Genomic DNA, 18,222 nt, shown 5'->3' on the forward strand with positions numbered 1-18,222 from the left:
GCCGGCAGACAGCTAGTCAATCTCTTCAAGCTTTACCTGTGAGCAAAATGAATCTCCAGACAAGGACTGATGTTGCTCTGTTACCCTTCTTCATGCTGTCACTGGGTGCAAGAGTCGAATATGGCCACAGACCTGCAGACAAACCACAAGCCAGAAAGTTTGTGGTGAAGCCCTTTTCATTTGACTGGGTGAGAGGCCTGTGGTTCTTTGGCCGTGACAAATAAAGTTGGAAATGAGGAACGGGTAGAACCAAAGCTCAAGGCTAGAATTAGTCTGTTGTTATTTGGAGATAACCCATTGTGTTATGGATTATGTGTAGGTAGTATATTAGTTTACAAAATGCATGAAATATACTGAGCCTTTCTAATCCTCACAACATCATTACGGGAAAAGCTTATTAGCTTCATTTTGTAGTGAAGAGTCAATAACTTGCCAAGGTCACGCAGGTTGATCGGGGCTCAAGGCTGGGTCTTCAGGCTCTGCGTCACTGTTCCGCTCCAACAACACACACACAGCAGAAAGATGCTTATGGGGAAAACAATGAGTGACTCTCGCTGGCAAAATACCACAGAGAATGGAAGGGAACTCTGCCCCTCTTTTTCTCATCACTCATCCCCACAACCACAGACAGACAGTGCAAGTTGATTGTCACCTATTGTTAGTTTTACAAGAATAATGAATTACATTCCAAACAGTGTCACTGATACTTGAAAGCCAACAAAAAGGCAGGGGCTCCCAGAGTGTATTTGAAGGCCCAGGACCCACTAACTTTTAATTCATACCGCCAAGGAGAGATTTGATTGTTTCCTGGAAATGCTAATAATGCAAAGCTCATAAATACTAATGAAACGTTATAGATTAGCAAAGCTTACCAAGTCACCTAGGGGAGGGGGCCTAGAAGAGAATTCTTAGATTAAAAAATATATATAAAGAATGCTTTTTAATCGAATTTTCCCCAGACTGGGTTCCCGAAATGTTAATGAATACTCTCTTTGGCTTTGTGGAGAGCCAACTCTAATAAGCACCTTTAGGAATGCAGAAGTGAGTTATTGACTTAGCCTGAAAAGAAAGCTATTTATTCAAAGGCTATTTTAGGCAAGGTGGGATGGATGAGTTTAAGACAAAGGTGGGAGGGGCAGGAGGGCCTGGGACATGGAGATAAACACATAATTCAAATGCATGCTTCTATTTCAACCAACTAAGCAATCTAAGTTGAAATTTGCTTATTATATTTGTCTTTTATGACCTGTTCCTTCAGTAATAATAACTCCCTTGGGGTACACAAGGCTCCACAACATCAGGAACTAAAACTTTGTTATAGTTTGCTGAATTCACAACACCTTCAACACAGAGTATGGCACATATAAGTGTATCCAATAAATGTTTGTTTAAATGCAATGAAATCCCTTTCCCCTGTATAACTAATGTAAGGCAATAAAAATGCTCTTTAAAAATGTTTCTAGTCAGGCACCAGTGGCTCACACCTGTAATCCTAGCTACTCAGGAGGCTGAGATCTGAGGATTGAGGTTCAAAGATAGTCCATACAGGAAAGCCCATGAGACTTTTATCTCCAATAAACCACCAGAAAACCAGAAGTGGAGCTCTGGCACTTTCAAGTGGTAGAGTGTTCTCCTTGAGCGGAAGAGCTGAGGGGCAGCACCCAGGCCCAGAGTTCAAGCCCCTGACAGACAAAAAAAAAAAAAAGTTTCTGACTGAAGAACTAAAGTAACTCCATTTTGAGGCAGTAGCCATTTTGTTGTTCACATTAAACTATGAGTGACCCAGAGCTTGCATAAATACCAGGAACTGACCTGTCTGTGCTGAAGATAACCAAAGCCTGCATAAACTCCAGGAACAGAATTGTTTATGTCGAAACTACTAGGTCATAAGTCACCCCCACTTCACAGGTGGTCAGTCAAGATAACCACCCTGGAATGTCCCTAGCCCCAAGCCAATCAGATTTGTACCCGTACCCCTAATCCCATTCACACATCTAGTTGCTGTAATTTTGTAGGTTTTGCCTGTGAAATTTCAGCTCAGGGCCTTCATTCTAGGCTCTGCTGTGTCGGTGTGTAGGACGAGGCCCGAGCTGCAGCCCGCCTGAATAAAGCCTTGCTTTTGCATTTTGGAACGTCTGACTCTCGGTGGTCTTCTTGGTGGTGGTCCTGCAATGTGAGCATTACAGTTGGGGGCTCTTCCGGGATCCCCCCCCCCCGAGACCCCCGAGACCCAGACCCCGAAGGTAAGAAAACAGCGCTGTTAAATTGTCTTGTACTGTCCTTTGTCTGTCTGTTTCACTTTCACTTTTCTTCTTGAGGACCACCGTTCCGACTTGTATTTCATGAAGGGTTGTCGAAGTGGACACACTTGTACGACAATCCTGGAGGAACTGGGAGATGTCCCAGAGCCTCCACTCGTGAGGGAATCCCACCTTGATACTTGTAGGGCACAAGTCGGTTTGGTTTTTGACTGGAACTGACCAGGAGGGCCTCCTGACGGAGGCTCAACCCACCTACCTTGATCTTGGGTCTGCTCCTTCTGTTCCTTCACAGAAGGCAGCAGATCAACTTGAGAGATCTCCATCTTGTAAGTCTTTTAAATATCAGACCTGTGTATATTGCCTTTTCTGTTTTATTGGAATTGTTTTACCTCTTGTTATTTTGTGGACTGAATGACTGATGAGACTGAAAGCCATGGGCAATGCCCCATCAGCCCCCTAGACTTAACCCTAGCTCACTGGAAGGAGGTTAAAGAGGTAGCTTGGAACCAGAGTGTGGCCATTAAGAAGGAAAAGTGTGTCATCTTGTGCAAGTCAGAATGGCCCACCTTTGGGGAAGCTAATTGGCCACCCGAGGGGAGCTTTGACATAGGTAAGATCAGAACTTTACAACGCCTAATCCACTCCCCCGTTTATGGCCACCCAGACCAGGTTCCTTATATAGTCACCTGGAGGGACCTCATTGACAGGGACACTCCAGCTTGGGTTAGGCCTTTCTTACCACCAACTCCCTCCTCCACTCCTTCCCCTACCCCAGTATTCGTTCAAAAGACACAGGGTAAAGAGAAAGAAGACCAGAGAGAAACCAAGAAGGAAAAGAATAAGTTGTATCTGCCTGTCCTCCAGGGAGGAAGCATGGAGGAGGAACTGTTTCCCCCTCCATACTCCCCACCCCAGTTAACTCTACCCAATGTACAAGAGGAGTACTCTGAGGAAGCTGTTCCAGCTGTAGCTGTGCCCTCCGCTCCGGAGGGTCCCACCCAGTCAACTTGCCAGTGCCGAGAAATTACACCTCCTCGTAATTCTGTTGCCCTTCCTCTTCGCCCTATAGGTCCTAAGGATGCAGATGGTCAACAACAGTTCTGATACTGGTCATTTGCTACTAGTGATCTTTACAATTGGTGTACCCAAAATGCCCCCTTTTCTGAGAGACCCCAGGATTTAATTCGCTTGTTTGAAACTATTTTTACCCACCAGCCCACTTGGGATGATTGTAGTAAGCTCTTGCAGGTCCTTTTCACCACTGAGAAGAGAGATCGAATCCGGGAAGCAGCCTGGAGACTTGTCCCTACCCCACCAGAGCACCCATCATGGATCCTGCCTTGATTGCTGCCTATTTTCCCAAGACCCAACCAACATGGGTCTACAATATGGCTGAAAGTAGGGAGCGGCTCATTGTCTATCACCAGGCTCTGTTGGCAGGTCTCAAGGTGGCGGTTTGCCAACCTTCCAATATGGCCAAAGTTTATGATGTTAGACAGGGAGAAAGTGAAAGCCCAGCAGCATATCTTGAGCTGTTCATGGAAGCCTTTAGTTAATATACCCCGTATGATCTTGAGACCCAGGAGTCTGCTCAGATGATTATATTTGCCTACATAAATCAGGCTGCACTGGACATAAAGCGAAAGTTGCAGGCTCTAGACAGACTTGGTGAAAAATCTGTTAGGGATATAGTAGCTGCGGCGGAAAAGGTTTACAATAAGAGAGAAACAGAAGGACAAAGACAGGAAAGGAACGACAGAGAACGTGAAATTGAGCGTGAAAAGAGAGACAGAGCCAAGGAAAAGAGTTTGGCTAGAATTCTGGAACAACACAAGAAGGACCTCAGGAAAATCCTGACCTCCGTGCAAGCAGGAGAGTTTAGTCAGTCTCCTCTCCAAGTAAAGAGCAGAGGCCCAAACCCCAATTAAGAGTGGGGAAAAATCAGTGTGCCTATTGCAAGGAGGAGGGGCATTGGATCAAGAATTGCCCAGAAATAGCCAGGAAAAAGGAGAAAGAACAGAAACTAGGATCAAGAGTGTTGTCAGCCTTAGAGTTGTCTGAGGACAGTGACTGAGGGAGTGGGGGCTCCGAACCCCTCCCTGAGCCTAGGGTAACATCGAAAGTGGAGGGGAATCCGGTCACATTCATGGTAGACACGGGCGCAGAAAATTCAGTATTGCTACTCCTGAGAGGGCCAATGTCCACTAAAACAACATGGGTACAAGGTGCGACTGGCACCAAACCCTATAAATGGACTACCCGAAGAACAGTGGACTTGGGAGTGGGCTGGTAACCCACTCATTTTTAGTCATTCCTGACTGCCCCTATCCATTGCTTGGGCAACAACAAAATGCAAGCTCAGATACAGTTCACAGTGAGGCTTCTGTGACAGACTCAAGAGGAAAACCCGTTTACTGATAACTAGTAAGCTAGAAGAGGAATATAGGCTATACCAGCACCCCAAGCCTGTGTCTCCAGAAAATGAGTGGCTACAGGCATTTCCCCAAGCATGGGCAGAAACTGGGGGAATGGGACTGGCAAAACATCGTTCCCCAATGTTCGTGGAACTCAAAGCTGGGGCCGACCCAGTAAAAGTTCGCCAGTACCCTATGTCACTAGAAGCAAAGAAAATTGTTAGATTTAGGAATCCTGAAGCCCATCCAGTCAGCCTGGAATACTCAACTGTTGCCTGTCAGAAAGCCAAATTCAAATGATTATAGACCAGTGCAAGACTTGAGAGAAGTCAACAAGAGAGTAATGGACATTCACCCAACAGTCCCAAACCCGTATACCCTGCTGAGCTCCCTGTCACCGGGCCATGTGTGGTATACTGTGTTGGATCTAAAGGATGCCTTCTTTAGCCTGCCCTTAGCCCCACAGAGCCAAAGCTACTTTGCATTCACTTGGCACGATCCTGAAATCAGGATAAGCAGTCAATTGACCTGGACCAGGCTGCCTCAAGGATTCAAGAACTTACCTACCATCTTTGACGAGGTGCTACATTAAGACCTGAGTGAGTACCGCTCTAAAAATCCTGAAATAAGTCTATTGCAATATGTGGATGACTTGTTAATAGCAGCTCCAGACCAAAATAGCTGTGTAAAGGGAACGGCTAAGCTCTTAAAGACTCTTGGCAACCTGGGCTATAGGGCCTCCGCTAAAAAGGCACAAATCTATAAACCTGAAGTCATCTACCTGGGCTTCATACTAAAGGAGGGCAAGCGCTGGCTGACGGATGCACGCAAAGAAACTGTGCTAAAAATCCCTGTGCCTAAGTCAGCCAGACAAGTCAGAGAGTTCCTGGGAACAGCAGGCTTTTGCCGGCTGCGGATACCTGGGTTCGCTGAGATGGCCAAGCCTCTATATGAAGCCACCAAAAATCTCCCAGAGTTTCATTGGACTGAGAGATGCAAAAAGCCTTTGAGGCAATCAAGAAAAGCCTTTTGGAGGCCCCTGCCTTGAGCTTACCTGACGTGAACCAGCCATTCACAATATTCGAGGCTGAAAGTAAAGGAATAGCAAAGGGAGTGTTCACCCAGCCAATTGGACCTTGGAAGCGACCAGTTGCTTATTTGTCAAAGAAATTAGACCCTGTTGCCGCTGGGTGGCCTCCGTGCCTAAGAATAATAGCCGCAGCAGCTCTCAGTAAAAGATGCTGATAAATTGACTCTGGGACAAAACCTGACTGTAGCCACCCCATACGCTCTAGAGGGGGTGCTAAGACAACCGCCCAACCAGTGGATGAGCAATGCCCTCATGGTCCATTACCAGACCTTGTTACTTAACCCCGCGCCGATCAGCTTTTGCGTACCTACAGCATTAAACCCAGCTACTCTGCTGCCGGATCCGGATCTGGAAGGGCCCCTGCATGACTGTGAGCAGATCCTGGCCCAAGCACATAGCCTCAGGCCAGACTTGCTGGACTCGCCGCTATCACATGCCGAGCATACCTGGTTCACCGATGGCAGCAGCTTCATTCAAGATGGAAAAAGATACGCGGGCTCGGTGGTCACCACGAACACTGAGATAGTGTAGCACTCCCCCAGGGAACATCTGCACAAAGAGCAGAACTAGTGGCACTAACAAAAGCCCTACAGATGGGAAAAGGAAAGAGACTAACTCTCTATACAAACAGCTGGTACCCTTTACCAACGTGCATGTCCACGGAGCCATCTACCAAGAGAGGAGGCTACTGACGGCTGAAGGAAAGGCCATTAAAAATAAACAGGAGATTTTAAGTCTTATCCAGGCCCTATGGAAACCAGCAAAAATCGCCATCAGGCACTGTCCTGGTCATCAAAAGGAAGTTGATTCAGTAACTAGAGGGAAGAATCTGGCCAACAAGGAAGCGGCCCTCCAGCTCAGAACTGAAGTATTGACTTAGTAGACCCAGGGCCACGAGCTTTGCCTTCTGTGCCTCAGTATTCCCAAGAAGAGTTGGAGTGGATAAAGAAAATTCCCATGGCCCACAAACCCTTGGACAGAGAAGAAAACAAAGACTGGTGGAGAACTTGTAAGGGGAAACTTACCTTGCCGCAAGGGCTGGGTAAGGGGATTCTTAAGAGAATCCATCGGGGCTCTTACCTGGGAACCCGAAGAATGCAGGACTTGCTCCAAAATGCAAAAGTGAAAATTAGACAAGGAAATCAACTTATTGAGGACATTGTTAAAAATTGTAAGGCCTGTCAGCTCACCAATGCCCCCAATCAGCCGGTTACAAAAGGAGCTCACCTCCACGGGGACAGGCCAGGTGTGTATTGGGAAGTAGACTTCACAGAAATTAAACCTGGAAAATTTGGATACAAATATTCGCTAGTTTTTGTAGACACCTTTTCAGGATGGGTTGAGGCCTACCCAACAAAGCATGAGACCGCAAACGTCGTGGCTAAGAAAATCCTGGAAGAAATCCTACCTAGGTATGGCTTCCCATCCACTACTGGGTCGGACAACAGACAGGCCTTCGTCTCAAAAGAAAGTCTGGGAATAGCCGCGGCACTGGGGACGGATTGGAAATTGCACTGTGCTTATAGACCCCAGAGTTCAGGGCAGGTAGAAAGAATGAATCAGACTCTAAAAGAGACCTTAACTAAATTGACCTTAGAGACTGGCACAGACTGGGTATTGCTCCTTCCTTTTGCTCTGTTTAGAGTAAGAAATTCTCCCTATCGGCTTGGCTTTACTCCTTTTGAAATAATGTACGGGCGCCCCCCGCCCATCATCCCTAGCCCTCAGACTGAATTGCTTGCTGATTTGGATGATGCTGAATTTCTGTGTAAGCTTGACTATTTACAGCTTGTGCATAAGAATGTGTGGCCCCAACTTAAAGCTCTATATGACTCTGCTTCTGTCCCTACCCCACATTTCTTCAGACCAGGGGACTGGGTATTCATCCGGAGGTATAACCCGAAATCCTTGGAACCACGGTGGTAGGGACCCTACGTGGTGCTACTGACTACACCCACCGCCCTCAAGGTGGATGGCATCGCCACCTTGGTCCATTACTCCCACACCAGACCAGCTGACCCCTTTGCCCTGGATGAAGACTACCATGGTGAAACATGGGAGGTCTCCAAGCATCCAACCCAGCCACTTCACCTTCGCCTCAAGAAAAGAATGTTAGACTAAATATTGTAATTGTCATCATAACCTCCTTATTGCCTTTTTCTCTGGCTACATTGAATAACCCCCACGTTCCCTATTTGTTGACCTGGTAATCGTTGGATGGAGAAACTATGGAAGTGATATTAATTCGACTCAAAAGGAATCCCCCCTAGGAGTATGGTTTCCTAACCTATATTTTGATTTAGGTAAAATGTTAGGGAATTCTGGAGGCAAGGACAGATACTGAGTGAGGGTGAGGGGATTTTATGTCTGCCCAGGACCTAGAGAAAAGCTGAGCCGGCAGGAATGCGGGGCATAGCCTGGTATTTCTGTAAACAATGGGGCTGAGACCTCCAACAATGGGCCACACAGGTGGGCCTCCAGCTCTAAAGAAAAGGAAGTAGCTAGCTTTGACCCATTCGTACCTAGTAACAATAGGTAATACCTGCTACCAAAAGGGTGAACCTCCTTGCTCCCTTGTAGAGATGTCCTTCACAGACAGAGGCAAGGAGTATACCAGGTGGATTTCAACACACGGCACAGGATGGGGTTTCAAAATATACAAAGGAGGATACCAGGCCCTACTGCAAGCAAGGTTGTTGGTGGCCCCCATTTCCAGATCAGTAGGACCTAACCCGGTACTAAGCATACCACCCATGACCATGCCTTCTGTTAAGCCAACCCTGGGCCTACCTCAGCCAGAACTCAGGGACCCTCTCTTAATTTCACCCTGGCCCCGGGTCCAAGCCACCACCCACGTATACTTTAGCTTCTTTACCTCATAATCAGAATCCCTTAGTAAATTTAATGCAGAAATCCTATATGATCTTAAACCACACTCAGCCTAACCTGACCAACTCTTGCTGGCTTTGCTATGATGTTGCTCCACCTTATTATGAAGGTATTGCTGTCTCTGACACTGTTTCCCAAGCAAATAAGAATGAGTCTTGCAGGTGGAAGTCGAAGGTGGGACTCACCTTAACTCGAATCACCAGCTCAGGTACTTGTGTTGGAAGACCAGGGGAAGAAATGGCCTCTTTATGTAACCATACTACTGACTATGAATCAGGAACTGACTATCGGCTGCCTCCACAAGATGCTTGGTGGGCTTGTTCCAAGGCGGGCTTAACCCCTCATGTACGCTCCACTGTCTTGAAGAATCTTAATGATTCCTGTGTGTTGGTATGACTGGGGCCCACCATAACATAGTATTCAGACCCAGATTTTCCTTTCCGCTTCTTTATCCATTTGGGAAGTGTCTTAACAGTGGGAAACAAATCTCTTTGCAGACCTCCCCACAATAACCTGGGATAAACGTTTAAGTCAGCCTGGGGAATAGCCAAGGATTGTGAGATTCAGAACCCCTCAGCTGCTTGCCAAATGAGTTCATTCCATGCTGAGGAGGAGGACGAGCAATACCTGTAAAATGCTCGCTCCTTAGAAGTCTGGAGCCAAACTCCCCAGGAAGAGCCAGGCCAGCACTGCCAAAAGTCCTGTGGTCTGTGTGTGGGGCAGGGGGGGGGGGGGGAGGGGAGAGATAACAGGACCCACTCCATAATGTTGTCATGCACATTCAAGGAGTTAGTAGGTTTAAAGTGCCTAGCGCCGTGCCTGGCATAGAAGTGCTTAATGAAAGGTAGCTCAGATTACTTCTTCTATGCTTTCAGCCTCTAGGGGGCACAGGGCACATTAGTCATTACCCATGTATACAATGTAAATATTGCCAGTGGAGTTGGGGCGCTCATGCCAGCCAACATGGATAAGACCTGTCTACAACATATTATTCAAAGATTTAAATCTCCAAGGGCCACCCCTGGGGTACCATGTATAACATACCCCCAGCAGGGCTTCACCATTATGCTCAAGTACAAGGGACAGAATCAAGCCTGAATCAACCTGAATTCTGGACCCAGAGTCCCCTGGTGTTTCTGTCCATCCTGTTATTTTATTAGAAAGGATAAAATTCCTCTAGACACTCAGGAGGCTGAGGCTGGAGGAACATGAGTTCAAGCCCGCCCTGGACAATATCATGAGATCCCATTTGAAGACAAAAAATAGATGAAGATGATTAGCAAAATATCAAATAGAATATTCCATAAACTACCATCCTTATCACCCTTAGTTCCTCCGCTTGTCCAATGTCTCTGGAAGAGCGATGCACCCTTGACACAGAAATCTAGTTGCTCACTAAGGCCTCGTCACTCCCGCCCTTTTGACCTCAACTTGGTCATCTTTCTGCGAGAGAGTTGGTCAGGATGATCTCTAATGTCTTCAGCCTACAAAGCATGGATATTTGGGTGGAAGAATGCATGTGGAGAGGCCGAGCAGTGAATCAGAACTGCTTAGTACCAGAACAAGTAACTGGGCCTCGCGGCACACGAAGCGCAGAATGCGCTCCCACGCATGCTGGGTTCAAAGTCGTTTCAAGGCTCCTTTCCCTGAGAGGAAAGGGAAAGATCTGGGAGTGTTTGCCAAAGACAAAGAGAACAGAGGAAAGGGAAGAAGTAGAAAGCAGAGAGAATTAGGCACAGAATTGGGGTGCCAGGAGAGACGATGCGGAAGAGGGAGGAGAGCCAGTGGGACACAAGGAAGAACAGGATGAGATACAACAAAAACTGGTAATCCCTTACGTTAACCTGCCGTCAGCTGTGAGACAGAGACCTTTCACCGGGCCCTCAACCTGAGCATTGGTTAGTGTTGAACAAGCTATGTTCATAGATCTCTTCCATGGGGAGTGTGTGTTCAAAACCTATCAGGTAAGCTTCAGCAGATAAAGGATTGACAAGTGCCACTTGGGCAGGTACAGGGTATAGGAAACCAACTGCTAACCAGAATGCTGGACGTACACACACTGACTCACTCATCTAACAACTGCTGATCACCTACTATGTGCCAGACCTGATACAATATTAATTCTTATGTCTTAAACCCAACACTGTGTGTGTACAGAGTTAGAACTAGTTACCACGTATTGATTAAATGCATTCATTTATTTTGTTGATTGAGTCTCAGTATGACTTCAGCAAACCCTGTGGAAATCTTCCATCCCTTCCCCTTCCTAAGCATAACACCTGTGGTGTTATGAAAATTCTAGACTAGCCCCTCTCCAATGTTCTTGAAATGTCTGTTTTAATCTCTTTAGGTGCCGTCGGTAGCATGCCCAAATCCAAAACAGAAAGAGGAATACATTCTAAGTGGTGAAGATGACAGGACTTGCTGGAGAGCTGAGAATCCTCTGGCCCCACAAGCACCATGGAGAAAATCAGCTTCTTCTTCAGCGCTATCTGGGACACCATCCTGATCAAACACCAAGAGGGAATCTTCAACACCATCTGCCTGGCAGTGCTCCTGGGACTGCCACTCCTGGTGATCCTCACCCTCCTCTTCATCTGTTGTCACTGCTGCTGGAGCCGGCCAGGCAAGAGTAGTCAACAGCCAGAGCGAAACAAAAAGAAGAAAAAGAAGAAGAAAGATGAGGAAGACCTCTGGATCTCCGCTCAGCCCAAGCTTCTTCAGATGGAGAAGAGGCCATCGCTGCCTGTCTAATGAAGCACGAAGTGTCCCAGAGACAAGAGAAGGAACGCCAGAAGTGACAGACTTCCACCCACTGACTACTCATCCAAAGAACCAATCTCATACTTGAGGGTCCCAATGGAGAGACAGAGGCACATGGCCAGTTCTTGCACTGTCTCAGCAGCTACGCACCCAGTAGCAATGCTCTGCTACAAATCCAGGCATGCCTTGCACTTTTCTCTTGCCTACTCCATGCACAAAAGCACAAAGAATACCGACCCATATACCTTATAGGACTACCAAGTATGCACACCTTCCCAATCACACATCTGCAAATTCAGACAACAGGCACGTGGGCAGGGTCATCAAATGGCCACTGAATATATACTTGAAGCAACGCGGTATGTTGAACACACTTGCAGAAATGAGAAGGCACGGCCAGATCTAGCCACAGAGACCCAATTCTGCAACCAAGCAAGGCCCGCATGCACTGTCTATACCAAATGCTACTCTGGATGCACAGGTGTGCTGTTTTGTTCCTATACCTACCTTTTACTGGAAACATGTTTAGACATTCCAGAAATCCATAGCACCCCTACTCTGGTATATATTGAATCAAACACACCAAATTCCTGTGTTTCTGACCTCTTACCTGTGCCTAGAAGTTTAAAATAAGATAGATGGAAATTCATTGGCAGCTCTTGGCTTGCAGCTCATGACAAGGTTCTCATTACCACCGACAGGTGCTTAATGGGTCTGAGATCAATCTGGGATGCTATCTCCTAACCACTCAACAAGATGTCCTTTTTCAAGCATGAGCAAACAGCAGTGACTGCTAAAAAAAAAAAAAAAAAAAAAAAACTATCTGTGGAATCCCATCCATCCGTTTCAGTGAGGCACAGTGGTGTACCTCTGCAGTGCAGGCACAGATTGACAGAGCAAGGAAGGCTGTACCTGAGCTAAGGTTCTTCCGTGTAACCAAAGGTTTTTCAGTCGAGAAGGAATTAAGATAATCACCAGGAGAGTCTCAAAGAAGGCACAGTGGAAATAATTCCCATCAGGTGGTAATGGTTCATGGTATGTTGCAGGTGGGATGCAAAAGAATTAGTTTAAGTAAAAGGAGGAAGCTATAAAAAACATTTACTACAGTTTTCAAGCTCAGGCAAGTGTCACACAGTAGGTACTTAAAACTGTGGTTGCTATTGGAAATAGGATAACGTTAAGGGTAAAGGTGTCATACTCCCCCAAGAGACCCCTCTCACCACCACCAATTGCTGCAGCAGATGAAACTAGTTATTAAGACCAGGGTTGAGTTGATACCTGTTCCCTGAAGTGTGTGAGGCCAGGTAAACAAGTTCTGCATTGAGCTGAGGAGAGCTTTTCCACACCAGACCAAGTTAATCCACTTCCATGATGGTCTGCTGGGCATTCTGGGCATAGTGTGGCCATGTTAGGAAGATGGGTAATTCCCAGCTTGGAAGTGAGTTGTTTCTAACAGTTGGCTTTCAGATCTGCTGGGGAGCTCTCTTGAAATAGTTTCCCGTGGAAGCTGTTCTAGACAAATCACTGTCTCATTAATAACATGGCTAAAAACTATGATATTTACAGTAGCAAAAAAACTTAAATTCATGTTAGGAGGTACTCTCCTTGCCATCTGACTCTCCAGGCCCTTGGAAGTGGGAAGTGTTTGGTGGTGACTTTCGCATCAAGGTCTTCTAACAGATACCATATGAATCATAATTTAGCCAATAGGTATTTTAGTGTCAGTCACAATCTCACCCTACATTTCCTAAACCCCTAAGGTACTCGGGCGCTCTACCCATAAACCCCTTGGCCAGAGAAAGAAGCCCTAATGCTGCACTTCCTTGTTACTTAGAGTGCTGCTTGTGGGGCATCTGGCTGTCCCCTGTTTGTCACGGGATGATCAGCCATCACCCCACATCTCAGGCCTCCTCACCAGGATGCGCCTCCCTTTCTATCCACCACCAGGAGTCCCCCACCTCCCCACCCCTGCCCAACTCCCACCCCAAAATGGATGGCTTTGGAAAGATGCAGAGGCTGATAACAGGGTAGAATGTCAATTGTGATCCGAGAGGGTGGATCTTCTGGATCAGGGACCATTCGAGTGACATGGTTTCCATGGCAACTGGCTGCTGGCTTGAATTAAGACCGCCATCAGCTGTCATTGCCGTGACAAGGCCTCTGTCTTCAGGCAGAGCGTTCCTCCTGTCCCCTCACTGAGTGGACGTGTGCCAGCTCCAGGGAGAAAATCCCCAGCAACTTCTCAGTTGCTCTCATAGCCTGGGATCCAGAAGAACCGATCCCAGGGGGACTCCATTTCCCAGCTGGGTCTCCTGGGCAGCTTTCCTGGAGTGTTAGCCTGGTTGGGGCATGGGCTGGTCTCTCACCCTGTGGCAGGGTAATGGGAGTGCAGAGTTAGAGGTAAAAGAGGGCCTTCCTCTTTCCTTATCTTTCTCAAATGTTTTTTTCTTGCTTGCTATTGTTTCTAACATATTTATAAGATGATTTTTTTGTTGTTGCTTTGTATGTCCCTCCCCCACAGTATAACCCCTGTTTGCACTGTATTTGATGTTGGTATAATTTGGGGAGGGGAAGGAAAAAGAACAAATTGTTTAAATAGGGATACAGGTGGACCCATTGCACCAATGAGATGTACAAGACGTTATGTCGGAAAACGAATTTTACAACTTTGGCATGGGGTGGGGTGGAGGGAGGGGCGGTAGAGATGGGAAGGGATGGGAAGGGGAAACAAAGGAGGAGGCAACAATGCTTGATAAGAAATGTACTCATTACCTTGCCCATGCAATTGTAACCCCCTGTACAGTATTTTCACAATAAAAAAAAAAAAAAGAGGGCCTTCCTCTTTCCCTCCCACTTTATTCCATCGTCCTCTCCAGACGCGTTTCCTCTTAGTTAATGGGGTACAAGAAAAGAGGTATTGTAAAGAAGGGCCTCCTGGACCACACAGGTCCAAGAGAAGAGGTTGCCCCCGCCTGGATATCTGGTCGACCTGTCACCTTCAGACCCAGCCAGAGCAAGTGTTCCTCTCCGTTGCTTAATGGGTCCTCCTTGTTTTCATTTCTTGGAAGGAGAAACCAAAGAACAGAAAGGGCCGTCTCTTTTTCAAGAATAATATATACGCGATCCAAGTTGAATAGTATTTGTCAGTATTTTTTTCTGAAAATTCAGAGACATACATACAAGAACAAGGTATTTAAATAAACCTTTTGAAAATGAAAGACTGTGTCTGGACCCCTGACTGTCAGTTAGTGCCTTCGCATTCGGGGTGACTGGGCCAGTCACCCCTCAGCAGGGACTCTCCCTCCCCAACACGGAGGCCCAGCCCTGCCCCAGCACTGCAGTTCCTCCTGGCAGGGTCAGCGAGCAGAGGACCAGGGACGCGGTTTTCTCAGGGCAAAGCCACCCCAGAGCCTGAAATCCTTAGAGGATCCCACGGCAGGAAAACACACTGATAATCCGCCCAATGAGGCCAGTGAAGGTCTTCTTATGGAAAACGGGAAGAGCAAACACCTGTGCAAAATCAGAGCTCTGGGGTGATACGCTGAGGAGGGAGGGAGCGAGAATCTATAGTAATCCCAGGCATACGGGGTGTGTATGTGTGTGTGTGTGTGTGTGTGTGTGTGTGTGTGTGTGTGTGTGTGTGCGTGTGTGCGTATGCGTGTGCATGTGTGTGTGTGTTTGTGTGTGTGTGTGTGTGTGTACCTATGTATAAATGTGCACCTTTGATGAAGTCAGCCACCGTTTCGCCTTGGTTGGGAAATGAAATGATTCAGACATCACTCCTGATTTCTCTCCTGCTGATGCTAAGCATGCTATTACAGCTCCAAAAGGACAGAAAGGTTCTCTATCTACGTTGTCCAAGATGGTGCTGTTAGCCACATGTGGCTGTTTAAATTCACTAAAATTGAATAGTTTTACAGTTACACCCGTCATATTGCAAGTGCTTAGTAGTCACCACCTCCCCTCCTGGACAGACAGGTGTATAATCTTCTGAGGAAAGCGGTCAGACACTATGCTGGCTATTTTAACGAGGGATTAGAAGGGAAGGCCCGCGCCATAGGTTCACATTTGGCCCTGTCTTCCCCCAAGGCAGGCTATTACTATAGTGCTGGCTGATTCCTGGATTCATATGCTCAAGGCAACCAGGAAACACAGGCTCCATTCAGTGTCCTATCCATTCCTCCAGAATATTCTAGAACTTTCCATTGCAGGGAAGGATGGAGCCCAGAAACCACCTGGGAAGGCAGCAGCTGCCCCACACCTGACAGAAGCCAGAGCCAAATGTCATCATCCCCGCTACCCAGACCCAGCCCACACTCACCAGAGCATTTCCACACCGGGCCCTTGTCCTTGGACCCACATAGCAGCCCAAAGGATTCCTCACCGGCTCTCTCATCTGTCACAGGCTAAAGGGTTTGTTTTTTCCCTCCAAATACCTTTGTGGACAATTGCACAACGTGACATTTGATTTAAGAATGGCAGCACACTGGTCGGGCACTGCGGTTCATGCCTATAATCCTAGCTACACAGGAAGTAAGGATCAGAGAATCGTTATTTGAGGCCACGCTGAGGGAAAAAAAATATTCTTGGGACACTCCCCCCCCCATCTCAAACAATAAAAAGTGCTCAATAAGTGGCAGGTGTTATTAAGAAGAAATAGAAGGAAAAAGTCACAATGAGTATTGTGTCCTAGAAATCAGAAGAGAATAAACTTTCCAAAAGAAAGCAACAGTTTATAGAGTCAAATGATGTAGACAGCCAAGCGGTGGTACCCACTGGAATCCCAGCTACTAGAGAGGTGGAGATCATAAGAATTGTGATTTGAGGGTAGCCTAGGCAAAAGTTAGTTAAATCTCATCTTTAACTAAACGTGGGTATAGTGGAACACATCTGTAATCCCAGCTACATGAGAGGGACAAATGGGAAGATCACAGTCTAAGGTTTCTGTATATGAAAAATAACAGAAGAAACAAGGCTAGTGTTGTGACTCAAGGGGTAACATTCTTGCCTATGAAACAGAAGTTTCTGAGTTCAAATCCAAATGCTGCCCCTTCCCCAAAAGATGCAGAAATAGCTCTAATGAAAGAGGACATCTTCTCGACTTTTTTTCTCTTTGGTCCATTTGTGAACCATAATAATACAGTTGACAATTTGCAGGAAATAAACGTTAAAGTTGGTTAGAGATAGATTCTATTAACAATAACAAAAGAGAACCATTTTGAATGAGATTATAAAGATTTAAGATCCAGGCCACTGTCTTCCATTCCAGAGGGCTTTATGATACATAAAGAATGCTTTCTATCTTCACAATTGATCCACCTTATACAGGAAGAAAACAAGACCCACGGAAGGGAAGCCTAGCGCACAGAAGCCTGGGAGGGACATGATTCTTCACCTTTGTGCAGACGCACCTCCTTGTGGTAGGAGAATTATTAAATGCAACCAGGACTCTTGCTCTGGCTGGTTAAGTCCCCAGTTGGCTCTTACAGATGGTGGGCAGGAAGCCTGTCTGCCACCTTAGCCTCCTCTAATTACACCTACTTTACTCGCTAACATAAAGATCTATTTTCATTGCATTTCCCTCTCTTAGGTAAAGTACTATTACAATACTATTAATTTGCTAATTTTATCCTGATAATTCCAGGCAGTCTCTCTTTTGTAGAATGGGCTTTTATGGGCTAGCCTGGGAACCTAACGTCTCTTCCAGGTAGTGCAATGTTGCCTGATCAACTACCAACTGCTAGCTGGCTGGAAGCTGAGCTGGACGCTGCCAGTTGACTCACCAGACGATGTCACCCATGAAGGAAGAAAAGTGGGAAAACCCATCCCCCAGAAATTCCCTGTAGGGAAGAAAGTAAAGTGGTGCTGAAGTTGAGAGGCTCCTGGTGAGACCATGCTGCCACCTGCTGGCCATGCCTAGGATAGCAAGCCTCTTGGACCTGGGTGGCAGGCCTCAGTGGTTACTGATCATCAGCTATTGACACAAACTCTCTCCTGATTCTCTTTGCTGCCCTGGTGGAGGGCTTAAGGTAATGAACTGAACTTTTTTTTTCCTAGTGGAAGACCCTTTCTTGTGACTGAATAAATTTTGCCGGGCGCTTTTCACCATTTACTTGTTACTTTGCTTTGGCCGTTCTGTTCCTTCATTTGCTTCTTCCACAACCCACACTTGGTCCCTTTTCCTTTGAATCACATTTGTTTGACTCTGTCTTTCTCCCAGCCTCCATAAGTACTTTCTAGCTGTAATAACCCTTGGATTCCTGAGAATTCTAGACTATAAAACAGAGCCCTGAACCTCATTTGATAGACAAACTGTGACCAGGCCCCACAGAACTGCTGCCAAAGCCACCCCGTTCCAAACTCTACTCTGCAATGACTGATGGGAACTTCCGCCTTCAAGGCTCATCACCCTCAGATCCTGGTGACTCCTCCTTAAGATTTCTTCTCTTGTCCTCCTCCCCTGAACCCCCATCTCTGCCACTGGCCAAGAAACTCATTACATCTTTCCTAAGCTATTAAAATGCCCCTAAGCTGATGTGTGAACTTCCATTCTTTCCCTAACCCCACTCCAATCTGCCCAGAGATGATATAGTTTAATGGGTGCAGGGCACAGCTGAATAGAAGTCATCATTTCTAATGTGCTGTAGCTCAGTAGGGCAACCATGGTTGACAATGATTAATTGTGCATTTCAAAGTAGTTAGGAGAGAGGATTTTGAATGTTCCCAACACAAAGATGTGATAAATGTCGGCGGTGATGGATATGCCAATTACCCTGATCTGATCATGACACACCACATACCCATC

General features: G+C 46.6%; 1 protein-coding gene across 2 annotated transcripts in view; it reads left to right on the top strand.

Annotated features, from left to right (window-relative positions):
- The window catches only part of Kiaa0040 (KIAA0040 ortholog), a 42,650-nt gene extending 28,725 nt beyond the window's left edge, over positions 1-13,925 (top strand). Inside the window, exons 1-2 of one of the 2 annotated variants that reach the window (XM_042674256.1) lie at positions 2,084-2,243; positions 11,005-13,925. In XM_042674256.1, the coding sequence (XP_042530190.1) occupies positions 11,115-11,408 (294 nt within the window). In that variant the 5' untranslated portion in view covers positions 2,084-2,243; positions 11,005-11,114 and the 3' untranslated portion in view covers positions 11,409-13,925. Of the gene's footprint in view, positions 1-2,083; positions 2,244-11,004 lie in introns of those variants that run through there. The other variant, XM_042674255.1, reaches the window with a different exon arrangement.
- Positions 13,926-18,222: the final 4,297 nt, after the last annotated feature.

The sequence above is a fragment of the Dipodomys spectabilis genome, unplaced genomic scaffold, assembly GCF_019054845.1.
Source record: "Dipodomys spectabilis isolate Male_0828 unplaced genomic scaffold, ASM1905484v1 ptg000019l, whole genome shotgun sequence".
NCBI lineage: Eukaryota > Metazoa > Chordata > Mammalia > Rodentia > Heteromyidae > Dipodomys > Dipodomys spectabilis.